Genomic DNA, 27990 nt, shown 5'->3' with positions numbered 1-27990 from the left:
ACAATACATTTGTACAGTACATTTACACATCATTTATATAGTCTTCATACTTTTGTATGGTATGTGTGACAATTAACAGGTGGACATTTCCTTGTTGGTGTGTGAACACCCTCGAATACTTTTTTCTAAACTTCTTTTATTGTATTATTAGCACACTACAGAAAGAAAGTTTAACAATAAATTAAAGAACTTAATTGCCATAGGTTATAACACTATAAAGCAACCATAACAGCTTTATAATTGTAACTATTAAACAGGATATGATCATATACCAACACAGCATTCCCACATACACCCTTTAACCAACCCTGTAGTATTATGCACAACAAAACCATTGACCCCTCTCGCTACCCCTTACACCACTGCTCCCTCTCCTACACAATCCAACCCTGTACACAAAATCCCACTAATAACCCAAAATCTAATATCCCACCCAAAAACCCTCACCTGAGTTAAAACACCTAAAAAAATACCTTACTGTAAAATGTACATAATACTCTCACTGACATGCTTTCAAACCAAACCTAACTTCTTTCTGGCCATGTATAAAATCTATGCTATAAAACGGTAAGCATCATTTGGTGTCACTGCTGTCACAGATCAAGTTCACAAGAGCTATCAGAGTATGTATCTATGCTGTCACAGCTGTAGCGGTCTAAATCTACCCGATGAAGGCGGTCACGGTACGAATCTTTGCTGTGGCAGTTTGTTTCAGCAGCTGTCACAGTACAAATCCATGCCGTCACAACATGAACTAACGAGACAGCTGTCACAAACGTACAAACAGTTGATTAACATTCCTGTCAGATTGTACTTCCTGATACAGTCTGGAAGAATGAAAAAGAACTACAGGTGCATTTTGTTAACTACTGTCTGAATTTTGCAGAAATGAAGTTAAAAAAACGTAATCATAACACATGTTCAGTGTAACATCAGACTCAAGCATATCTCCATACCATACCCTGTGAAACAAATGTAATAACTGACTCCAATTTGGAATGTCTAAGAAAACACTTTTTGGTTGACCCCCCTCCGGCCAGCTTCCAACAGTTACAAGCTTCCTACCACAAATTCCTACGACAAATTATGATCAGTCGAAAATTATGTTATAAATCTAAGTCAACTTTTCTTTTTCTCTTTTTTTTTTTAATTTCTCAAAACATGCAATAAACAGTTCACTTGGATATGTTACATTTTCACTTCTTTCATATTTCGTTTTGCGAAGAAAAGTTTTCCCATTTACAACTTTTGCACAATTTGAATTTGATATGTCTTCTGGTTTTCGTTTGTGAAGGTTCTGGCTTACAGTACTATCAGTTTGATATCACAACCAGGCAGTGTTAGCGATATTAAAAAGGTGGGGGGGGGGAGAATTCCCCAGTCAATTTATTTTCAAAGAAACTCTTTTTTTTTGGGGGGTGGGGGTTCATGATCCTAGTACAGTAGTTAGATGTATGTACATATGCCCTGTACCCAGATTTAGCGCACATATATACTACATGCAGTGCAGTACATATGGTCGACCATTGCGTCCAATACACACTGTGCAGTGCCCCACTAAGGAAGCCAGTGTTTTCTTTTTAAAAAGATTTGACCAATCACATTACTCCTTACATAAATCAACAACGGACACTGCAATCAGGTATGGGACACTAAGTAAATTATATTATGATTCTATTGCAATCTAGATTATTATGATTTCCTAAATCATGTTTGACAACAAGATTTCAGGCTACACTTGACTATTTCATTTTATTGTAAATCAATCAATGAATGAATAGATTGCTTAGACTGACCAAAATACTGGAAAGAAGTTGTACAATTGAGGAAGAAAATGAACAATAACTCACACACAAACAACCATAGAAAAGAAGGAGAGAAAAAAAAAACTTTAAAACAGCCTCAATTATCCTCTGGCAAATTTCATGAGTTGTATCAAAATACTGCAAATTGTCATTGCAAAGAATTTATAGTGAAATCTCAAAAAGGAAAGTATTGTATATCCAATCCAGCACATTTTTACTTTGTTAGGGACTCCATGTTTTGTCTAACACTGTTCACTCTATAGTTGTGACAATAGAGAATCCCCCTCTATATTACAGAGCTGAAAGTCTGCATGGTCCTGATACATGAATAGTTCAAACGTCAGCTCTCCTTCAAAGTTAGCGTGCAACTTTTCAAATCTTCCGCGAGGCCCCAGCGTGCCGGATTGCTGTGATATTGCAACTGGTAGTCTGTAAAAGTACTAGGGCAGCTCTATGAGGGCCGCACCATCTTGGCTACCTATAACCTAACTGAGCCATGAGAGGTCCACATATACTTAGAATATCTTGGATCTGTTCTTTGGAGAGTTCACTAGACCATGCGTCAACCGTGTGCTTGCCTATGGTACCCTCGTATGGTATATGATAAACATTGCTACGAGTCATCTGAAGGGCTTGATGGGTCACCACTGGTCGAACGGGCAAACCTAAAAACAAGCACACAGAAAAAAAACAGAGATTTCCAGGTCAAGAACAAGAGAATTGGTAGTCGGTGTACATACATGTATACCCAGACTCGTGTTATTATGAGTACAACTTCGGCATGAGCACATGAGTATAAGTACGGTAGAGTTCTGACCTTTCCCTTACAAGAGCAACAGCAATATGAGGCAATAGTGGTGAATACAATGACATGTGGGAGTGCTTCACTTGTTGACTTATCCTTAATTTTCATACATTCCAAATGCTTGCTTTAAAGCAATCAATGTAATATTAATTCATTCATTCTCATTCATGCATTCATTTGTTTCCATAGTTATTTTTCTCTGTGCATAAAAGGTTTAAACATAATAAAGAATGTATAAAAATGATATGAATCCCTGCAATGAGAAATACACGACATTTTTTATTTATATACTTTAAAATAGATCCCTGTAATGAGGAAAACATGACATTTTTGCTTTAGCTACATGAATATGGGATCCCTTTAATGAGAAATAAATTCATGAATATGGATACCTCTAATGAGGAAAACATGACATTTTTGCTGTAGCTACTTTAACTTGGATCCCTTCAATTATGAGAAATACATGACATTTTTGCTTTAGCTACTTTAAAATGGATCCCTCTAATGAGGAATACATGACATTTTTGCTTTATCTACTGTAATATGGATCCCTCTAACGAGGAAAACATGACATTTTATGTAAAACCAGCAAAGAGTGCTCATCTACTCACCTATAAAGTTATAAACTTCTCTTGCTATATCATCAGCTGCGATTAATAAATCTTCTATTTTCACAAGTTTGACATTTGTCTCCCAATACGCTGCTCCCAGTCTCACAACGGCCTCCGTGTGGGCCTTCCAAACTAGGGCCAAAATTTTGTGTGGGCTCGCCTTGTCAAAATTCTCCAAAGATTCTCTAATTTTTAAGAATTCTGGCAAGATTTTACCATTGGGTGCACAAAGTTGACCGGAGGACTCCAAAAATTGCCTCACGACTCTCTCCACCATCAGGGAGAGGTACAGCTTTTTGTCGTTTCTCAGAAAGTTGGCGATCCAGGCGCGTGGGTCCCTTACGAAATGAATCTGCCTTAAATTTGATCGGAAAACTAGAGAGAAAAAAGTGGTCTTGAGAGCCCAGCTCCCAGTAGTGAAATGTAGCACGGGCCGAGCCTGCGGGTACATCTCGACATGGCGTCGAAGATCGCCGACAGTGTAGTTTTTATAAATAGGTGATTCGCTTTTCACTTCTGGATTGGATGAGTTCAACGGTGGGGGTTGAACCTCGTCGCCAAAATGAATATCCATGTATCTGTCATCTTCCTCGTCAGTCTTGAAGAGATCTCGTTTTGATTTCGTCGGCAACGACCCCATCCAGGTCCCGAGGGCCATCAGATTACCCACGGACGGGTCGTCCCAGCTACACACATCTGTGAGCAAGTTATCGATGCTGTCCAAGTTTGGCTGTCTGATGTGGCTCGAGGGTAGCGGGAGAACTGTCAGGTCGGGATTGTTGACGAACAGCCACGAGGCCAGCTCGTGGCTGGATCCTGGTAGAGATGTCACTACCACTGACGGGAATTCTGATTTTTCGATCATGGGTTGGCTAACCGGATTGAAACTTTTATACGGCGATGAGCTTGTGCACGATTCACAGCTGTCTTGAGGACATTGAAATAAATAGATCGAGGTGTGGACTAAAGCGACCACTAGCATCACCAGTAGTATGGCCTTCACTCGAGCTGTAGCACGAACGCGTAGCTTGGACAGCGTGACGCACGTGACCAGACAGAGCGCGGAAGAAACCAGCGTGCAGATGGCGACTAGGTCGTAACATTCCTGTCTGCCTGGACTCTGTTCGGTAGGAATAGTCTCCGAAGGAGACAATCCAAAATAGATATCTCGACCTTGCGACTTGACGGTCGCAAACCCTGCGAAACCCAGGTAAGAATGCCTGGAGACAATGTTGTCGTGGCGAGTCGCGACGTGCACGTTATAATCCTTTGTCGACTTGACTAAGACGTGACAGCCTTCCTTGTGGTTATCCATGAACTGAACTCTCTGAATATTTGCGTTTGGACCCACCAAGACGAACGCGACCCGAGTGGTGGTCGGGGTCAGTTTCAGGGTGACGTTCACAAAGTGGGTCTGCCGGCTGCGATACTCGGACGGGTGGGACTCCTTCGCTAGAGACGCCTTGGGACTACGATCCAACGAGGTGATCCAGAAGATTCTATAATCCTTACCCTCGATGGCCAACTTGGCTCCGTGGAGGCTACCACCTGGCAATCTGTCGTATTCGAATAAATAGTCCAGGTTGTGAAAGAAAGCACTCACGTGCGTCAACTTGGAGGACGTTAGGGTCTGGATGTTATCAACGACCAATAACAGCTCGGGCTCTAAGAGGACCAAAGATCGATACACAGAGACCAGCTTCATCGATGAATCATACGCATCCTTCGCCTCTCCTCCGACGAATACCATTCCTTCTTTCTCTTCTGCAAATATCACGTCCCCTCTGGAAGACTTTACATTCTGATTCTTCCAGTTCAACCATTTATCACACTCGCCTAACTGTCCTTCCCACGGTTGGTTACAATTACTGGTCGCAGACGGGGAGAAAGAATGCACATTGTTCAAGTAAGTGAGCTTTGGTCCATAGAGGGCGTCGGCGATGAATAACTGGCCGTTTGGGACGAATACAAACATGTTCTGATCCGGGTGTTCGTGTCCTGGATTGAAACTGTACCATCCCTTGAGCCACGGGTACATGTCCCTTTGAACCACGTCAAATACAGCCCTGCCGTGCATGGCTCCCGATTTAAAAGCGAGGAATGTACTGTTGGGATGGCCTCCCCGGTCGGAATAGGTGACCACACCCCAGTCAGTGAACGTGTGTAGGTCCTTGGTGTCATACCCAGGGGGCGGTACGGGAACGATCAGAGGATCGTACCACAAGTATTCGGTGTGGAGGGTACACCACTTCTGACTCAGGGAGGCTCGCAGCGGAGAATCCTGGTCGTTCACCCTCTGTCTGTGGATCTCACGGGCGAGCCAATTCCCGTGGCCGGTCCGAAGGACGTAAGCATCGAGAAAGACTAATTGACTCTCAGGACCGTAGAACCAGTTGTGGTTGCTGTCTGCTATGCCAACCGTCCGCTGGAATTTTGGTAGCAATGTGTTGTAATAGAACCAGATGTGATTCTCGAGCCATGTGTCCGATGTATGATCTATTCCAAAGTGTCTCAGAGCCAGGAACACGTACTGGACGAAGGAACGGGACGTGTAACTCCCGTACGCCACTCCTTCGTCTAAGGATCCGTCCACGATGTGGTTGAGAAGCTTGAAGTTTCTCTCGAGCGCCAGCACGGCATCCTGTAACCAGACTGTCGTCTTTGGCATGTGAAGGAAAGTGACTAAGCAACTGTGAAAGAGAGCGAGATAGTTAGTGGCGACGTGATTCTGGAGATAAAACTTCCCCCAAGACCTGAGTTTGGAGAACTTGTGGAATTCCTTGGTTTCGTTGAAGATCCTGTGCATGTAGAGCTTGCGACGGTCGGTGTCGAGCCTCTGGTAAAGAAAATCATAGGCGGTCACAAATCCAGTGAGAGAATGCGCGACCGGAACTTCGTCCTTTGGGGCCGAGATGACCTGCCATTGTGGGTGAGAGGCCATGACGTCCATGTACTCGAGGACAAACTCAAAGACCGGGATATCGTCGGGATAGAGGACACAGTACATCGCCATGGGAGCCAGGTTGTTACCGTAGAGCTCATTCCATCTGCCGCCAAACTTGCTGTACTCTTTTGGCGGCATTAAGGCCTCCGTCTTGGCCATCACAGTCTTGACCATTTCTCTCAGTTCTCTCGCGATATGAGCGTGCGTCGTATCTGCCATCTTCCTCAACTCCGGGATGTTCTCCTCCGTAAAGTAGATAAAAGGGTGTGAGTGATACTTGAGCTTTAATTCCACGGCATGGGCTGTTGCTGTAACCGATAGCAACAGCTGAATCAAGAACACCATCTTGCCTAGCGAGGGGAGGACCGAAGCGGCAAAAAATAACCCTTGCACCCTGTCCGACGACATCTTGCAGTGCTTTCCTTCTGACCACCGCTTTCCTGTGTAACGGTAGGAGACTTCTGGGAAACTGTAGGAACATACCGATGATGATGGTCAGCTTCCAAAGTAGGCGGAGCTAATCGTAGCGGGGAGCAACCTCTGCAACATCTACTCTTCCGTCTCCATGCCGCCGTGTTGAGTATTATGAAACACTCCTATACCTGCAATAGAAAAAGAGAAATACCTGAGTTGAAAGGGAAAGTTTGCTGTTGCACTCTGTCAACAATTACTAAATGGCCATGCCCATTCACCTCGCCAGTGGTCTATTTGCTTTTCTGGTAAGACTGTGTTTGACGAAGGCAAACATTCACTACAGTATTTCAAACAAACGCCAAAGTTTGCACAATTAGAGGGTTTATAGATCAGTGACTGTGGGTCTTATGAGTTGTACAGTTGGTTGTTATTTATCTATTGACATCTAAATTTACCTTGAATAAGAATCAAATGAAAAAAGAGGAATTTTGTTTCTGGAGGAGTTGTAAATTTAGCAGAAGATGGAAAAGAGAAAAAAGCTTTTGCTCAGCTGACACACAAACACTTTAAAATTTGGAAATTCTGTAATTTTATATTTAACAACAATGCTCCTGTCAGAAGGCATACAAAATAGAGACTGTAGATAAACCTCCATCATTTAATGTGCTCTTCCTCAATACTCTTAACTGAAATTCAATGCAATACATACAATTTTCATGTATACACAGAATATAATCAAAACTTGGCTATTCAGACACTTTTACTCACTACATATTTTCTGTTCATTAAATTACTGAAGTAGCGATACTTTTAAGGTTTTTTCTTAACCTTGAATTAAATCATATGTTATTGGATATCCCTCAGTAAAACTGAGAGGTTTATATGTTGCCAACCACTTAAGTCTTGATTCAATGACTTCTCAAGGAAACAAACTTCAAAATATAGTCCAAAGAAAAGTTACCTTTGACTAATGAAAAAGAACATTTACAATTCCTCCCATTGAGTTTTTGAGATGTCCATAGTTGAAATTATCAGAGTTTGTGCAATAAGTGAACTTGAAGCAAACATGTGTGATGTCATAGCTGTTACATGACAGCAAAATATTCTCCTTTTTGGTTTCCTGAAGGGAAAATTATGCAGTCACTCTTACTGACCTTGCAAAAATTATGAGGGGGGCGGCTGATTGCAAAGACGGCAATGACGTAATCGCAGATCACAAAGTCAGTAACTACTGTACCATTACAGTTAGATTTGTCCAATATGGCAGCATTTAGAAACTGTGTACTCAAAGCCGAAGCCAAAGTGAATTAATCAGGTCACACATCCAGAGTCCATGCATGCTAAGTTCCTCAATGCCGCCCTGATTAGCTTTCCGGAGAGATTTGATACTGCAGTTTTGATTCCTTATTTTATCACTCAACTTTAAGGGTGCATTTATGACATCACACAAACCTGTTTTCTTGAAGTTCAATTTGTCACAAAACTTGTTCATTTCAAAATGTTGTTACCTCAAAAAAACTGTACATGTATGCAAGAATTGAATAAAAATTTCACCAGGATGCTAAATTATACAGTACATAAGGTACGTTCTCCTTTCACTAATCAAACGATGAGTTTTCCTCTGTGCAATCGGAATGATTGTCCAAAATTCACCTACTGTACTATTTTCTTTCACTTTAAAGCATGGCATAGCATATATAATTGAAATTGAAATGAGTTGGAAAATCAAGAACAGTGAAAAAACTTGAACCTGGGCCTCCCGCTTTATATGCAGACACCCTAACCACTAGGCTATGGACGCTTATTGTATGTCCAGATGTTATAAACCAGTAAGGAAGGTCGTATTCCACTGTAGGCGTTTTTCACCTGTATCGAACAATACTGCAGTAGTTCTGTTTTGGTGACGTATTTGCCTTACTCTAGAGATCAAACATGATTCTAACCAACTCGAAGTCATTTGTGAATCCTAAGCCCGATCTCGAAGGAGATACTTTGAACAGACTTTTATTAATGAAATGGAGGTAAACGACAAAGGAAATGAATATAATTGAAATCGTAATGAGTTGGAAATATATACATATATATATATGTGTGTGTGTGCTACAGTTAACATTATAAAACTTACTGGTTTATATATTTACGAGTGACCCACTTACCTGTCTCCCCACAACAAGGGGTAAATTTGGTTAATATACCTACATTATGAATGCAGCCAAGCAAACACTAATTTATGGTATATTCATCAAACTGCGAAACTGTATACCATATTTTGTAATGTCTTTACTCAAAAGTCAAAACAAATTTTGTACAAATCAATAATATCAACTTTGCACTCAGAGTATCTCTTTCATATTTTATGAACAAGCAAACAGGTTTGCTCGCAAGCTACGCAATTACAATCGACAAAATAACTAAAATCAATATGCTGTCTAATGTCCAAAAAAAAAGAAAAAAGACTTGTAAGGGTCATTGTGGTACAATGCAAAAAAAAGGTTTCTTGGACAATGAAAGTAAATAGGAAAGTGAATCCTGGAACAGAGATGGTTACGTGTCTAAAAGTGTTCTTGAATGAATTTAACTAAGCAGTAAATTTTGGACATGTGCCTGCCAAATGTAGCCCAAACTCCTGTAATTTATATTCCTCTTCCCTGGTCAAACTCTGCTGGTGGTGTCTGCATCTGTCTCAAGGACCTGACACACAAGAATACACATTATCAACGCACAGCGGAGTATGTGAGGACCTGCCATGATACTCCCCATGATGTCTGATGTAAGAATGAGATTCAACTGTGATTCAATCTTATCTGAAAGCAGAATGTTTCTATATTATTACAAGTTGGATAGGAGGTCATAGGGAGCAGCTGACCAGTTTGCATGACTACCATTCACTAGTATACTATAGATGCACAGCCTAACCAACAGTGTACATTATCCTGTGTTTAGTGTGTCATTACCACTACAGTAGATGCATGATCTAATAACCCTTCCTGCATCTTATACCGAGACATTGTACAAGTGTGGGATGAAGTATTAAAATACTATCGTAAAATCACCTCAACACATGTATTACAATATCTACCCACAAGGAACTTGACAGTACTGTATATATAGCTGCTCCCCAAATTTAATCTCCATATGAAATAATCAAGTGTTTTTTCTTTAACTTTAGCAACATTTCTCAAGGAGAAAAATTTCGGCAGGTCTTAACTCTGTACTTCCTGCAATATCTCAGCTTAATGATTTCCTTCCTGCCAAACTCAAAACAAAATGTATTATGGAATACATGTATGCACTTATAGACCTATAAGTATGATATATATGTAATCCAATCCAGATCTTTCTACATGAATACAAAGTGCATTCCTCTTCTTGCCAACTTGCCAATTAACTGGTAGCAATTAACTTGGGCTCATTTGTGATTGCTGTTTCCAAAGCATTTCGGCGAAAATTTTTTCCCAATCCGCAAACACTATGAGACACTTTGGTGGTAGAAAAATGAAGGAGGTGACTAGGGTCAGTGAGGGTGTACAGCAGGGTTGTCCAACCTTTTGCAGAGGAGGGCCACATGGAATGATTATGATGAAGGAGGGGGCCGCACGAACCCTACGCTCGATTTTTCGATTTTTTGCCCGAAGGCAACAAAATGTGAGCACTGCGCGCGGAGCGCACTGATTTATTTTCCTTCCTGATAAAGCAGATGAATAAAGTCCAGCCGCCCCCCCCCCCCTCCGCTGAGAGTGTCAAACAAACTGACCTGTATGCAGATTTTTTGGACCCGGAAGGTTCGAATGATTGATTATATAGCTTCAAATTGTTATCAATAATTCTGCTCACTAAAATTTCGCACCGTAGAGCATCTCTGGCGGGCCGGACGCAACCCTGCGGCGGGCCGGACTGTGGCCCGCGGGCCGTAGGTTGGACAACCCTGGTGTACAGTGTTAAAAGATTACCAGGGCATACTAGACATGGTAGAATGCGGTGCTTAGGTTGTGGGGAGACAGGTAAGTGGGGAACGAAGTAAATCACAATTTACTCCTGATTATCAGACTAACTTCCCGTACAAGTGCATGCTGACTTGATGTAAGAGACATTCACACTCACACATAATGTATATATATCTGGTTACTCATTTCACTGGTATTGTACAGTATGTATGAATGCATGTTCATTTTGTGTCGTTTCCCATCTGGAGAAAATACGATTTGAGTTTATATGTCACTATATATCATTTAGTCAGTACTGAGCCCCAACCCTGTGCAGTTATTTGATTTGAGATAAGTCAAACTCATTACACATTTCTGGGATATATACTTCTTATTTACATTCTTCCTCCATTGTTCTGCGGTGTTCTCTATACCATTTTCAAGTGTTAATAAACATGCATAGGTCTGTATGTACACAAGTGCATTAGTACTGGTTCTATTCATGCTCATGAATAAATGTCTTGCTTGTTTGTAAAGGATTCCTGTACTTCTATGGGACATTTGTTTGAACGTCTGCAACCATTGTGTCATCTGAAGTGTCCTTTCGCATGGAAACTGCACACACAGGAACACTTCAGTCCTACTTACTGTAACCATAGAAACTATAACTACTACTACAATCTTCTAGTATCCTGTTAGCATCTATTTGAAACAGCACTAAAACTATACAAATTATGCAAGTATTGATGTACACATACATGGAAGTATTGATGTACACATTGGTCACATACCAAACCACATCCCCATATGATCCTTGGACACTGATTTGCCAATTAAGTTTCCCCTCTTTGCCAGGGTTAATCAATTATAACACATGGCATTTTGCAGTACTCAGTAAGCCAGCCCAGGTGGGAGGAAAAAGCTTGCAAACCCATGATCATCTTTGCCACTGAAACTGTAACAGCTCTTTCGAGACTTTAAGAGTACAGCAGGAGATATTAAAACCATATGTAGGAATGTAATCGAAGGTGACTCAATCCATGAGATTCAGAAGATGAAGGAGAAAGTAACGATTCATTTCCTGATGTAAATATGGCCCTCATCTAAATCGGTGGTTATCACTCGGATAGAACTGGATCGTAACACCTTATGGGCCTATGTGAGTTACCATGGCAATGTATTCTCTTTTCTAAAGTGCCCAGCAGCATATAAAAGTGTAGCCCACCATGACAAAGATAAAACGTCTTTTTCTCCAACAATGGGTTCTTGGAATTCCAAAGCATCTTTGCAGAAGCAAACTGAGTACAGTCTAGTTTCTTGCATGGAGGTCAGGCATGGACACTTTGAGCTATGCTATCTGTGGCAATGTAACATAATAGTGACTTATGACGTTATCTCTCACTGGAAAAGGCAGGCAATAAGTTACAATTATTAGTCACATCTCTATGTGTTAAATGTTACTAGGTATATGGACTAGAGCAATGACTGGCCATACAGTGCCAATTAATACAGTACTTTATAAACTATGCATAGTAGAGTAGTATTTACTAGAGTTTACCATGACCCAGGATCATACAGGCAGTCCACAAACTTCCTGATACACATACTTAATTCACAACAACCGTTTAGGAGGCTTTTGATCAAGTAATTCTGTATGACGGGTACTTATGTATGACTGTATAACGGCGGCACCACAAGAGTACAGTACGACAAATTAAAATGTCAAACTTGAACATAACATTAAAGTACAGCTTGGTTTAATAACCATACTTACAGTACATGGTACAGAAATCAAATTGTATACATGTGGGTGTATTTTGGGGAAGCATGACCAGAGGATTTATTTGAAGTACAGAATAGTTTAATAACCATACTTATGGTACAGAAATCACAAGTGCATACTGTACATAAATGGGTGCAATTCAGGTGTAACACGGTTACATGAAAACAGGATGTGTTACACTGAAGTACAGAATGGTTTAATAACCATACTCATATGGTATAGAAATCACATAGCATACATACATATATATACAAACATGGGTGCATTTCCGGTGTAGCACGGATACATGACAATAGGGTGTAACTTACCAAAGCATACAAACCGAGAAACTTCAGACCTAATAACTTCATCTCCACCCCGCATCCAGGCCTATTTTTTATAATGCAAATCCATTACTGTGTACTCTTTTACAATTATGCGAAACCTGCCGCAACAAACAATCGGTGAGCTTTTTATATTGTCATAACTTGGCACAGCGAGGATTACTCCATTGCCACCACATTTGCCCTTGACAAATCTGTACGGGAATGTAATTATATGAGACAGCAAAAGTCATATATTCCTAAATACAAAAGTAATCAAAATAAAATGGTGTGATAAATGTAGGTCAACCACTACTTAAAGGCATTGAAGAGTCGAGCCAAACCGCATGCGGCCATCTGAAAAAGTTAACTTTCTGTTGCTTGCAAGTGACGTTTTGTTCGTGTCGCTACAAAATGCAGACAGTAATGAAACGTGATACCTTGTTATCTTTAGCTGGATATGAGATGTCCATCGCTGTATCATTTGTATACTGTGCTGTGGGTATTGACCGCAGCTGTATGTACTGACTGTACACTAGTGTCTAATTACCAACGGTAGCAAGCTGTGTGTGTATTTTCTGGGATTGATGGTGGTGTTTAACACTTCTGTTACACCTCATTCGAAACTAGGTCAAATTACCAGCATGAGACGTTTCTTTTTGCGCGAGTCTTCACACCCTTTAACTGCAAAACTCTACAAGTGAGTGATCATTGCTAAATACAACCCTCAGCAGAAAGTAGCACAGAGTACAGTAACTAACTAATTAACAAGAAAAGTTAATTGAATTAATGACATCAAAACATTGCTTTTCCTTTACAATTAATTCTATACACAAAACTCTGCAAAACTCTAAACACCATATTACATTTCTCATCATCATTAATAAAAGAAATCATGATGTGAAACTGTTTTCCCTATGAATACTCAGTTCAAGCAGATTTCTCATCGCGATTAAAGACAACTTTAGCGGGGTACTTGACATAGGTTTGGGATGGGGATGGGGAGGGTAGAGGAGTGGGGGTGGGGGAGGGGGAGGAGTAAGATCAAAGTTACCTGCTGGTAATGTTGCTGCACATGTATCCATGTCTCTACCAACTGCTTAGAAATGTGCATGTCCTACTGTATTCTAAATGTTAGTGTTGAATGCAAAATGCAGCAAACCTTCCCATGCTTTTTGACATCAGTTGCAGACTCACATATTGGGGTGTTTTTGTTTTTTTGGCTTTGCTTTGTTATTTATGGCAAGGAGACATCACACTATGAACGGAACCAATAAATCACCTTTTTTTCTACGATTATGCTTATTTATTCAAGTTTTTTTTTTTTTTTCGAGTAAAACAAATGTCAAGAATCGTGTATGAATATGATACAGTAGACTACAATTGTTTTTCTTGAACATTACTCAAACCAATGTGCAAAAAGCAGCTACTATTGAACTTTATCTGTTGTTACCATTTGTTACACCTCCAAGGAAAAGCTCCCCTATACATTACACTAAATCCAATCAAAACATTTTCTTTACCCTCCAGATAATTTCAAAAGTTATGATACTTAGTATTATTGTCCGCAGTAACCAACAATAGTCATTGTATATTCACATCTGTGAAATGGTTACTGTGATAACTCGCCTCTGGTTACACAGACCTCCTCGTGAGTCATGACACAATCCTTGCATAAAGTCGCCATCCTTAATCTACAAGAGACCAGCTTGCTAACTACACACAGCTGAAGGTGGGATCAAGTAATGGGTTGGGACTTTGAATCAATTCTGACCACGGTGTGGTATGCATTGATGGCAAGGCTTAATCTTGCAACTTACAGACCGGCCTGTGGGTTACAACAGACATTTTGGTGTTTCATCGTAGGGGCCTTGTAATAAGTTAATAGGATATTCTGGTAGCTGAAAAAATACTGAAATTTTTATGAAATATTTCGGCGAAAACCGCATTATGGTGTACAGAATCATGAACGTTATCAATTTTTGAAATATTGTAATATTTTGTAAATTTGCATCTGGTCAACAGCAGAATTGGTGATGATGTCATCAGGGCAATTCAGCGGAAAATGTCTCTTTATTTTGATCATAATTAGTCATTGATTAACCAAAGAGGAAAACTTTATTTCTACAGAAAAGATAACATTTGGATGACATTTGAAGAACAGAGAAGTTTGACAATCAAGCAAACTTTCCAAAAATATTAGGTTTGAAGGATAAATGAACAAGAAGATTAGGATCTAGCCTAAGTGAAGCCTATGAAGAGCATTTGCCAAGATGATATCACAGGCCCACTAATTATTGTGATCCAACTTCTTGGAGTGTATAGCTGAAGGGTACATTCAAGCAACCATATTTCAATTTTTTTAGTGGCAAGATATTGAAATGGGGTTACGTTTTCGACTAGCAGTGGGGAATGTTTTTCTCTTCAATACGCAGTAAGTTTCACATTGTTTTTAATTGTCACAAGAAAAAATCCTTTAACAAATAAATTCATTGCAGACAAAGTTTGCTCTAACAAATCTTGATGTAATTATTAAAATGACACATCTCTTGTGGCACTCATGCCACATATACGTAACCTGTGTACCATTATCATTAGTGCCATATTTCACATGCTTAATTCTGTTAAATATTGTACAGTAGACTTTGGAAAGACAAATTATGTTAATCCATGCAAGATGACACGCATACACAGAATGATTTGTAAAACTAGGACTCATCTTCAAAGCTAAAATGAAATTTGATGACAAAAACACGCCTGACCCCGCTAAGCATTCTACTATATATAAATATATAGGCCTATACTGTGTTCATAGTAAGTGACTCATTCAATACAGATCCCATGTGGAAATAAACACTGCCTTGCAATTCCAGGTCCCTGTGTTAGTAGCATCTCCCAATCCAATCTAACCAAGGGTGATTAGACCTACGTAGAGTAATAATCTGCTGAGGCTATAGCAAAGCAATACATGTCAAGAAGTTTCTTTTTTTAGTCTCTAATTACTCTTGGATGGATAGATACTAAACGACCATTAACAACAGTTCCTGATCATGGGGGCAGTTTTAAAAATAGAAACTCAAAAATGTTACATTTCTGTCCTAAAAACCACCACCATTACCAAACCATCAAGCCAGAAGGGTTTGTGATTCCTTGCCATGCAAGTCAATTGCTCAAAATTCCACAGATCTGACTTATAATGTACAGCAAAGTGAGTTAAATTTGTTCAAGGATTCAGTGAGAACGAGCAAAGATCAGATATATGTCCATCTATTATTTGTAGCACTCACTTGTGGGCATTAACCAACTAATTTCACTGGTAAGGATTTTTTACAATATAGAACTTTTTATTCCAAAATTTTTCAATATCCAGAAAGAACAGTCTTCCCTAGAGGTGAAATATAGACACATACAGTAGATGAATGAGAACATTTTTTCTTTTACCAAATTTTGAGCGAGCCAATCAGCTCTGCCACCAACCATCCTTTTAAAACTTGTTATTAATGAATGATAATTACATGACATTGTTTATACAACTGTGAAATATTTTGTAAACTTACTGCTAAAGCTAAAGTCATCTTGTATAAATCCCAGAGAATCAGGCCAAGTTTGAGTCCATTTCAGATAACAACGTCATGAGTTCTACACTAATAGAAACCTTTACATTCAACCCAGTTAGTTTGGAATACATTTCATAGTTTTAATATTTGCCATACATTTAAGCATCCCAGGAAAAATTTGCCTCTCCTACATATCTCTGACATATCAGTCTTCTTATTTCCTTCCAATTGCTAATTTAGTTCAAGTCTAGATCTGTCCTTCCACCCAATGAATCAGTTGGATTAGTAGACCTTTGCAATCTAATACCCATCAAACACAATGAAAGTACTTTAACATTATCAATGGATTTCTTCAGCTGTGGGTTGTATCTCAGTACCATAGCTTAACAATCTATATATCTATATCTTAAGCGCTTTGAGGCCTTTGCATAAAGCGCTCTATAAATATTTGCTTATTATTATTATTATTATATAGTCCATCCCATATTGACCAAAGTCTTCAGTAATAACTAATAAATATACCATTCCTTTTAATTTATCTAACTTGGAAATGAATATCCTCTACAGAAACTCTCAGCGATACCGGGTGTTACGTACCGTACAAAGAAATACACTTGCATGGAGTTGCTTCGGTATTCCAGAGAACTCCCTTGGTACGACGCATTCCGCCATACCTCTATGATATTACAGTACCTTAGCTACCCATCACAAACATGCATGCATCATCTACTGTACAAATAAGCACAAGTCACAAATCACTAATCTGTATAACTGTTAAAGCAGCTGTTTATAAGTTAAAACCTTGATCACTTTCTGATACCATGTCGAGACTACGATCCCATTAACTTTGACTGGACTACCATATGTAGTAATTTGGGGCTTGTTTTCATTTCAAGATATACAGAGAATGTCTGAACTTTTAGATATCTCCTATAACAAGGTATGCTACATTGTCTTTATCCCCTCTATGGAAAATTTCTTTCACGGCAACAAAATTTTGCAATTTATCTACAAGAATCAGTAGGCTACATACAGTACATTGTACTTGGGGACCAACTTGACAAGACAACCAACAGTAAGTATACAACCTTAATTTGATCATGGACTATAATCACCTTGGATGGATGGATGGGTGATACTTTCACTATTTGATCAAGCTTCTTTTCTACGTACTGGGTAACCCCCCTTCCCCTCCCCCCTCCCCTGCATTCAAACCCAAAAAAGCTGCTTTAGGCCAATTTATATCATCAGCCATGGGTAATATCTATGGAACCTCAATAGTCACATATACATCTAGTAACTACTAATGGACTCAGTATTATTGAGCCTGGAGGTACAATACTTTCTGTTGTCCATATAAATAAGTCACTCATGGATGAGGGAGGTCACTGATAAATGGCCATCTTTATTTGTATAGTTCTTTCTTTTTTGACCACATATAGACACACACAGTTCTTTCCACACTTTTTCGGGATCACAATGAACTTCAAGAACCCTCAGGGTAAGAGACACACCTATTACAGTTGTAAAGGGTCAATTGCTCAATGGTGGGTTCAGGGCCATATGACCATTTACCAACAGATCTTGTGGGAATGAGAGAGAGGTATTGCTAGCAGGCATTCCCTCCCAGTGTTACAACAGTGTTCATCGTTTGGCTGAGAATAGGAGTAGGGAGTGTGTAGTGTTAAACCTACAGTAGGGGTTGATTTTGCCTATGCTAGTAAGCATTGCAAAGATCAAACACAACATAGTAACCTAGCAATGATTTCATAAATTAAGTGATTCTTGTTCTAAGCCTTGGAACTGAAGTGCTTAAAGGCATTGAAGCCTTGCCCCAAACCGCGTGCCGCCACCTGAAAAACTTAACTTTCCGTTGCTTGCAAGTGACGTTTTGTTTGTGTCGCTACAAAATGCAGACAGTACAGTAATGAAAGGTCATACCTTGTTATCTTTAGCTGGACCTGAGATGTCCATCGCTGTATCGTTTATAAACTGTGCTGTGGGTATTGACCGCAGCTGTATGTACTGACTGTACACTAGTGTCTAATTACCAACGGTAGCAAGCTGTGTGTGTGTATTATCTGGGATCGATGGTGGTGTATAACACTTCTGTTACACCTCATTCGAAACTAGGTCAGATTACCGGCAATAGACATTTCTTTTTGCGCAAGTCTAACACCCTTTAAGTCCTAACAGATCTGCATTTTCTTTCCCAAATGACCCCACCTGAAGATGCCCCTGTTGTATACGCATGCATAGATCTTTGTGAAACGATGGAAAACATGTCAGTCTGGAGATGTGCAAGCAGCCATACATTCTTCATTTGCTCCAGTCACTTTGGGTGGTAAAATGAGGAGGGCGGTAAAATGAGGAGTGCGGTAAACCCGAATGGGCCAGTCGGAGGCAGTGGCGTCGCCAAGGGGGGGCCAGGGGGGGCACGTGCCCCCCCTGGAAAACCTAGTGCCCCCCGAGTGCCCCCCCATCTGAGATTTGGGTTGGTAAAAAAATATATATTTTGTTATATTCAACTCCCATCATCTGAGTTGGTTTTTCATAAGGACAAAGAAGCACAGTAATTCGTATTTTCTTCAAATGAGCTGCGAAAAAATGAAAAAGTTTATCCTTGAACGTCGGGTATCGAAGTCGTAACCCGCGCCATCACAACAGGTGTCGATATGTACATTGAATGTGTCAGTGCTCACGCCATACCAGCGAATATACACGTCCGCTTCGCGAGCTACATGACTGTGAGAAGGGAGGGTACTGCAATATGTTGCCTTGGTCTGAGGTTGACAGGTTAGGAGCTGACGAAATGTGAGAATGTGAGGGTCCGCAGGCACCATACTTGCCTATATTTGTGGACCCATATATTAACCCTGTTGTGTAGGGGGTGCAGAGGTCATTTGAGGTCAGATGCTTGTAGGAACAAATGGTGAATGTTCATACCTGCATACTGAGCCATACTCGATGTGTGATCAAACTTTGGATTGCATGGTGAGATCCCTGATAGGAGCCAATAACGATGCTGGAACCTGTTACACCTTAATAGATAATGGGCGAAAACGAGAAGGACAAGAAAGGAGTCGGGGTCATGCACACATTAATTCAACAAATGTAGGTTCTATTGATATAGGGTTAGGCATAATATCGACAGCATGTGGTTCATATCCTCTGCAAAATTCTGCGCCTTGTTAAAATCATTATCTCAAAAATAGCAATTTCTGGAGATATCTTCAGATCGAATTTAGCATCAAATGTGGCAGCATTTTGCATCTAGCCCATCCTCCATATGCGAAAATTTTCCAAAGGGGAGGGGGGCAATGGCGGTGGAACCGGGGGGCCTGGGGGCTCAGCCCCCCAATGAAAAAGTTGAGGGGGCAAATGCATGATAAGCCCCCCCCAATATTTACCAAGGCTCCGAAACGTGCATCTGCCCATTTTTCAATGCATACTTGTCGATCTGTCCGATGCACACGTATACTATATAGGTGTGATAATTTTAGTAAATGCTGGGGGGACCCTCGGCCCGTCCCCTGGCTATAGACCACATTGTCACCCCAACCGCGTCTTCACGCCCTGTGAAAAGTGGAAGCAGTGAGTGTGAGTACCGGTGAGCGCAACACAACTTCGTCTTAAGCCAATGACTTGCTTCATTTCAGCCAGTTCTCCAACATCCCCTTACTACACTCAAAAACGTCTTTGCGAGTACACTACGAGTAATAGCTACTCTCTTAAAACACCATCGAATATACAAATTACAATGTTTTTACAGACTTTTACGTGCAATCTGAGAAATTGCAGGCTTGAGACCCATATTTTAGGGCTAGGTATTTGCAGCATAAAACACTCGGGAAGTGCCGTTTCCGGCCATCTGGGGGTTTGAAAAACCCAAAATTTTCTTGTACGCTCCGCGCCAACCGATGGTGGCGCTCCGCTTAGATAGTCTCTACACATTAGCCCCCCCCGCCCAATAATTTTCCCGTTCCGCCGCGCCTGGAGGGGCACCCCTCCCCTTAGACCCCTCCCACAGGACGGCGATCCGTATCCATCTAAGTGCCCCCCCATCAAATGCTGGTGCCCCCCCTGTGCCCCCCCAGACTGAAAAGTCTGGTGACGCCACTGGTCGGAGGGTGATTATACTACAGGTGCTAAAAGGTTGCCAGAGGCTCTAGACACAGTACAGTGAAAGTGAATTTCTTGTGAAGAGACAGGTAAATGAGGGAAGAGTAAATCCCAAGATTCTAACCAGAAAGCCAAACGGCTTACTGATTCCAAAATCGCCACATTTCATTCATTCATATATTTGATGTTTTACACTGCAGACAAGATTACAAGTTTTAACCATGTTCTACAAAACTGACTTGATGGACAAGATTTTTGCACTCATGAAGACCTGTGTATTTACAAGGTTATACTTTCACTTGACCTAAACTGAACTTTTGAGTTTGACAGAAAGCATATTTAAGAAGCTTTCACTCACTATGCTGGACCCAGGGTACAAGTATGAACTTCATCCAACCTTCACTTTTTTAGTTCCCTGTATATTCTTGCTTTTTAAGACATTGACCTCTGTTGACCCTTGACCTCCACAGAAACCAGTAGGGTTTTATTTACGCACTGAAGTAGACGCACAAATACCATATATTAAAGTTCACGCAACCTTTCCTGTTATCATGTTTACTGTCCTGATCACTTGAGTATCACTTGTATCAGTAATCAATAGTCATCAAAGTTGATGGATTCTGGATGAGTGAAGTAACCTTGAAGACTAAATTGTCTGTACTGTAATTACTACAGAATTCAGATCGGGTCAATAGGAAACACTTTGACAAACTATGTCACTGAGAGATGTGTGTCTTTCACTCTGTCAAAGTAGATCAAAATCCTTCTACATGGTCACTATTAGGGACCAGGTATCAAAACCACATATTTGATAACGCTTACCATGCACTTCAGTTCTATGCAATTATCTTAGGTATTACAAGTAACATCACAGATACTGTACCTTTAGGGTATTCACCCTTGGAACTTACCAGGTCTGGAAATTTACGAATGACAGGCTTACCTGTTTCCTCACAACTTCAGCACTCTGACTATACCGTGCTTAGAGTAAACTGATAACCTTTTCTAACACTGTGCACCCTCTATGACCGGAATCCGCGAGTCAATGACCTCCCTTCTCATTATTATCACCCAAAGTGCTTAGATCTACTCAGAGCAAAATGTCTGACACATCAGTCGATTAAACATTCATAAGAGACATTTCTTTGAAAATTTCTCATCTGTTTATTCATCAAGTCTTGAAATAAAATGAACAATTTTTGGATAACTGAACCTTGTTGCATGATGTAGGATTTTTCTAACAATTGGCACTTCCCCAGGGCTACTAAACCAAAAGTTAAAAAAGTTTCCAATCTGTTCCTGCCATTGTTGAATTACAACTTGTGACTAGTCACAATTTGTAAAGGAACTGCACTTGTTACTGTACCACATTTCTATATACCCGTAAAATTATCCCAAATCTTCAAAGCCCCGTGTCACATACAAGCAAACAACCAGACACAGTCACAAAATCACAAAGACTCAGACTTTCAGCAAGGAAGAATGAGATGCTTCAAATCAAAACCCTCTCCATCCATCTTCCTATATTAGATACATTTATTCTTTACATCACTGACATTCTCCTCTAACAGCTCTTACTCATCAAAGATTCTATTTAATAAGTCCAGGGTATCTTAACCCACATCATCACATACCGTAAACTACTGCAGATTCCGTATAACTGCCAACTGCATACCTTTCGAAAAACTTGCAAGGTATGTGATTATATTTTGACAGCACCATCGGCGCTAATTTCCACGTCGCTGATACGTAAAACATGCAAAATTCACAAGCTCTCACAGAAAAACAAGGCGATATATTTAAGTAGGGACAGTCTGCCTGGCATAAATCGTAGGACTTGAATTTAATAACCATGCACGGATCCTTCAGGTAAATCCATACAGGATTCGATGATTGCGTTGCGGTAAGGATAATCACTTTCACTTTTGAAAAGCTTAACTGGGATTCACCTCACCAAATTTGCTCCCGCGATCGACGACAGCTTAATAACTAAATGCACACCTGTTGTGAGAGTTAGCCAGAATGTGTTTGCATTATCAGATTAATAGAATTAGCCATGAAAAAAAAAACACCATCTCGAAATAGCTGGTGGTGTGTTTTAGGTCTCGTAGCAGTAGGTACAGAGGAAGGCAGATGTCATACAAAGGTTACAAGTGGCAGACTTTGCTAATATTTCTTCACCTGTTTTATTTACTTCTTTTCTTTCTTTCTTTCTCTTTTCTTACTTGCTTTTTTTTTACTTGTTTTCTACTCTCTATTGCTTTTTCTTGTTTATTATTCACTTAAATTTGAAATTGTTCAGAGTTTTGTTTAGCAGTTATATTGAAGGCTCTCCAGTTTTGCACATGTACATAATTGCTACATGTGTACATGAACATAAACTGTTATACAGTATCTTTGAACTTGTATGTCAAATATATGACAATTTTGCATCGCGTTTTGCTATGATGCGACACCGGATAAATTATTCACTGTTGTATAGTTTTCATCTCCTCAGCCATAGGCGTAGGAGGCGGGGGAGGCTGAGTGGGGCTACAGCGCCCCACCCAAATTTTTGTGAAAATTCAGGCAAGATGCTGAATTTTTCGGGGCACCTACTGAAAGAAAAATAACTGTGTACATATCTTTGAACTTGTATGACAATTTTGCATAGCATTGTGCTATGATGCGACACTGGAAAAATTATTCACTGTTACATAGTTTTCATCTCTTCAGCCATTTGATCTCTCGTTGTAGTCCTTTTACCACTTCTTGCTTCCCTCTTCTTATATGTTTTCATACCTCAAATTGGTCCAATTTCATGTTATATATTAAGTCTGTCCATCGGTCTATTTTTAAAAGTGTCCTTTTAGAGTGTTCGGAGTTTGACTTCCGAAAGATCCTGTCAGTATTGAAGTGTCCGGACATCTAACTTTTGTATATCTACTGTATTATTACAAATTCAATGATGGCAGATAAGATACTAAGGCAGAGCCCTGGATTCCCTGGAAACCTCGAGAATATGTGGAAATGAATTGTTCAGAAAGCAGACAGTATAGATATATAGTAACCTGATGATGATAGTAAAGACAGATATAAACTGACCAAAGATTAACCAATAACTATGAACCATTGATAGCTCAGGAAACCTAAAAAGACCACAATTTAGCTATCTCAGCCAGTCCTTGTAATAGAACAGTTATCTGCTAAAATCTTTGCTTAAATTATCTTAAACCAGCAGCAATAGTTTAAAGGCCTCTCAGGTCACCAAACCGAAAGGTACCAGATTGTTGACGAGAACGTGGTTCTAGGAAATGAGAAAGACACATATCACAAATGGCAATTGCAGACTTTTTATATGTTATAAAATAACCGCTTAGAGATTTCCTTTGAACATAAAATGTAGAATCTACGAAGTGAGAATCACAAAAGTACAACAACAACGAATCGTTATTGGTTTGGTATATATACTTTCAATGGAACGTGGGATTCGGAGTAATGTTTCATCCAGCACGTATAGCACAGAGCAATTGAAGGGCAATGACCAACACATATATATATGTGCAGAATTATACATGATTTTTTCCCCAACCTTTTGAGATTCATTCAATAAGCAATATTTTTCTGAGCTTTACTTGTTTCTGACTGTTGGGTTTTGCTCACGGATAAAAAGATATCCTGCATTGCTGATTAGGATTGTTTTCCTGGATGTGATTCTGTTTTGAAAATTTAGTTTCGTCTGACACAGCGCACAGTAGAAAATATATCCATCTTTAAATGGTTAGCCTGCCAATGCTAATTCACAGTATCCTCAGCATGTTACAGTTCGTACTTGGTGTCGTTGAGCGTGAAAACTCGGGGGGTGCACATACCTACGACTAAGACTGATCAGGATTCAGCAAATTTCAAGTCACATCAGGTTTACTTAAAAGCCAACTCAACATACCTTTTTCTCCCAACTGGAACTCAGCAATGTCAGTAAAATGCAACGCTGCCTAGCTTCAACAAATCAATCAATCATTCATGGGCAATTTTGCATACTTAAGACTTACTCAAGCATCTGTCGTTAACATGTGCACTGATCAGTCGTTCACTGTGTGACTATGGGTCTTGACGGCTATTGAAAGGTCTACATACAGACCGTGCATCCTAACAGTCCAGTTACAGTGTTACTGTACATATAGTTCTGCGCATAGTGTGGCCAGTATTACAAGGCCAGAGGTGTTCAAACACCCCACCCTGGTACTTACTTTACATCAGGCTCTATAACTTACTTACAAATTTGCTTTCAAATCTCAAACAACGAGGAAAATAGACAAGTTTCAAAAACTCCAGTCACTGTAGAGTAGACGCATGGTGAGTAGAAAAACTCCTGGAAACATTGAAAGTCTGCATCGAAATGGAAACCGACTTTGTCAATGATGATGACACACTTAATTTCGACTCCAAGTACCACACTTCTCGATAAAACTCACTTTCTTTCAAATTTGTAAAAAATTTAGAGAAAATGTTTTGACAAAAGTCACAACCACACTGACTGCAAACTTTGGTCCTTCCATCTTGGTTGTAAACTTCTGGCGATGCAAATTAGTGTGCAGTATACCAATGGGATCATTCATCATGCTAAAAGGAACCTGGAGGCATAACAGCATCTTTGCAATGTGTGTATGACACTGTCTTTATGTTTCTACGATAAATATTTGCCGAGCGCTATCAGAGCAACGTGCAGCTTTTTGGCCCTGCTCCTGAAGGGGTGCGACCTTGCTGGCATGGTACACCTACTGTAGAGAACTGAGTTCTTGGCATTTTACTGGCATACTGGAGCAAGTTTTGAGTATTTTGTTCCATTAATAATAAGAAACTTTACTTTTAACCACACTCGATAAACAATTTTAAAAAATAAAAATTTAAGTTAGTAAGTCTGGAAAAATGGGATGGAGACCAAGAAAATGCTGAATTAATATGAACAGCATGCAACTTTGGTTACTGTTCATTGAATGACTTGAAATTGTTGCAAAGTAATGAAATCTGTTTTTTTTTTTGGGGGGGGGTTAGTGGTTTGTGGTATATGTTTATTATGTATAGGGTATTACATCAAGAGGTCAAATGAATCATTGTGTGGCCAAGCTTCTAGCTATTGTACACCCAAATTGATAACATTTTTAGTTTGTAAAGAAATTATAGATAGGCCTACAGAAATTCAGCATACAGTACACTGGAAGGAATTTATGGATGCTGAACTATAACCATACCTACACTGTCAACATACAGTAGTCAGTAGGTGACAATTTGTGTGAACATTATAAACTTATGCCAATTAGCTAATTAAGTTAAAACAGCAAGCCAAGAAGCTTAGTGATTCCTTGCCAAGTATTATAGTAGCCTATAACAATTGAAGGTTTATAATCTTGCACAATGACAGTTCTGATGTATATACTTAATACGGTGGATAAACATACAAGGTGTGAAGTTCATTAAAAATGTACTTTTGGAACTAAATTTGGATTTCAAACTTTGACTTCCATTGACCTCAAGTGAACTTTGGCCACCACAGAAACCATATTACTCATAAATGTGGATCCACATACCAAATATGAAGTTCATACATGCTGTACTGAGTTTTGGTTTTTGAGTGGTTTTAATTTTTTTTTATAACTTTGACCTCTGTTGATCTAAAATGACTGTTTACCTACATAGAAAATGATAGGGTCCTTGTATTGCAGTATGATGGATCCATATAAATAGTATGAATTAGTTCATCTGAGCTTTACTTTCTGAGCTGAATTGTGTACAAGCTGGTGTTTACCTCATATGAACTTTGACCTCCACCAATTTCAATAGGGTCTTGACACTAACTATGCGAGGTTAAAATACCCAAACCATGAAATTTAACAAGGATGTAACTTTTAGTTATATTTACAACTTGGTTTTCAGACTGATTTCATATGACCGTTAACCTCAATGGAAAACAATAGGGCTCTAAGTGCACAATAGATTAAGATGGAACCATATAGCAAGTATGAAGTTCATTCGAGCTTCTTCATTGAGTTATCGTTCATCACATGCCAAATATGTACTGTAATTCACCCACCAAAATAGCTTTAGAAAATTAGAGTTGCCTTGTTTACAAGGCTAGGTGTTGCACACACACAAATATGGACACACAGATCCTGAATTAACTTGCATGACATCAACTCCAGATACCATATTTTATTTTCATAGAAATGTAACATCTGCAATATGGTCTAGGTTAGAGAAGAAAGAATCCGGGATATTTCTTAACATTGGATAAAAAGCAAATAAATGTTGCGGTGAGATAAGTAGGCGTAAACAAAAAGTTGGCTTAGGCCCAACTTACTACATAAAGCCTAAATATGATTTTTATAGCTAGACTGCAGTAAGCTCGGTTTACAAAGTAACACCATTGCTGGACTTGCCTTTTGTGGGGAAAAAAGACTTTCTATACATTTCAAGAGCGACTAACTTGACGTTGCTATGTTAAATTTCCTAAAGTGTGGCATAGTAGCCATCACTCAATATTGGTCGAAGAGCCTAACAAACTTCACGGACAACAACATACAAACTCCGGCTCATATACAAAAGTATCCAACTGTACCTGAGATTGGCCTCCAATGTGGTTTGTAAGGTAGTGTAGTATTATAGGGAAATATACACGTACTTCGATGATTAATTTAATCTTACCTGTTCAACAAATAATGTAACATCTATTCCTTCCAATTCTTCCGTTTGTCTGTCTGTATGTCCGCAAACAAGAAAGGGGTTAACTTTATAAAATATTCCACAACATTATAGTCGGTCTCCGGAAACTTATAAATCACATCAATCTAGCAGTGTAGTCCTCTGCTGCCTGTTGCACGGAATTCCGTACGTACACGCACTCAGTTGTGCTGTAACATACAACAATGCGCACATGTACAGTGGAAGTACCTGTTTAAAGATTTCACACTTTTTTACAAATTCACAACTTCTAAAACAAAGTTTTATACGGAGACCTTTAAACGCCGTTCATCAGTTTCGGAAAGAATTACTTTCAAGAACAATCTTGTTCGACTTCGACTGACAAACATAGTTTGTTCGACGTTGATGATTGTATGAAGAAGAAGGAGGAGGAAGATAAATATTTGTCTATTTTTGACTAATTCCGCAGACATAACCGTTCCATCTCATGACATCCGATGGCATCTCTATCAATCAAATACAATGTACTGTGTTGGCACAATCTGTTGGCATGTAAATAGTTGCACGCAATGGTTAAATACATATTGATGTATGGTGACCAGGTGCTGGATATACTTATATACATGCAGGGTAATCTCAAACGCCACCAACTTCAAAAAATTTAATCGCATTCCTGCGCAAGTTGATCTTTATATTGCTCCAAGTTAATTTCATATTGTTTTATTACATTGAGTTTGCAACCGTTTACATTAGTAGGCTATATGTGTTCTTGTTGTTTTGTGCAAGGTATCATATCCGTCCGTAATAAAGTTAATTAACCGAGCCTCGGCTTATGTAATGGGCCAAGTCTCATGGCATCATGTTACTTTACAAATTTGTAAGCTCGTATATTCGCTGCACTTTACTGTCATTTTATATAACCTTAGCCTATTCATTCTATATATGTTCTAATGGACTTAAAAAGACTATAATCTTTGATTGGGGATTTCCTGGACTTTATCATTTTATCGTAAACTTCACCGTGACGGTTCATAAGGAAGTCACAG

At 39.6% G+C, this 27990-nt stretch overlaps 1 protein-coding gene across 1 annotated transcript; it reads right to left on the bottom strand.

The window, feature by feature from the left end:
• Positions 1-17: 17 nt before the first annotated feature.
• Positions 18-27229, bottom strand: LOC139965543 (dermatan-sulfate epimerase-like protein). Its single transcript, XM_071968027.1, has 3 exons — positions 26948-27229; positions 3222-6767; positions 18-2470 (listed from the first exon to the last, which is right to left on the bottom strand). The coding sequence occupies exons 2-3, from the start codon at positions 6571-6573 to the stop codon at positions 2280-2282; spliced, it is 3543 nt and encodes a 1180-aa protein (XP_071824128.1). The 5' UTR covers positions 6574-6767; positions 26948-27229; the 3' UTR covers positions 18-2279.
• Positions 27230-27990: the final 761 nt, after the last annotated feature.

This window comes from Apostichopus japonicus, chromosome 3, assembly GCF_037975245.1.
Source record: "Apostichopus japonicus isolate 1M-3 chromosome 3, ASM3797524v1, whole genome shotgun sequence".
NCBI lineage: Eukaryota > Metazoa > Echinodermata > Holothuroidea > Aspidochirotida > Stichopodidae > Apostichopus > Apostichopus japonicus.
Note: the sequence above shows the minus strand (reverse complement) of the source record. Positions and strands in the feature narration are given on the sequence as shown.

Coding starts and splice junctions, on each gene's coding strand:
- LOC139965543 (XM_071968027.1), bottom strand. CDS start 6,573: ATGTCGTCGGACAGGGTGCAAGGGTTATTTTTTGCCGCTTCGGTCCTC. Junction 2,471..3,221: donor AGAAGTTTATAACTTTATAG/GTGAGTAGATGA, acceptor GCTTGTTTTTAG/GTTTGCCCGTTCGACCAGTG.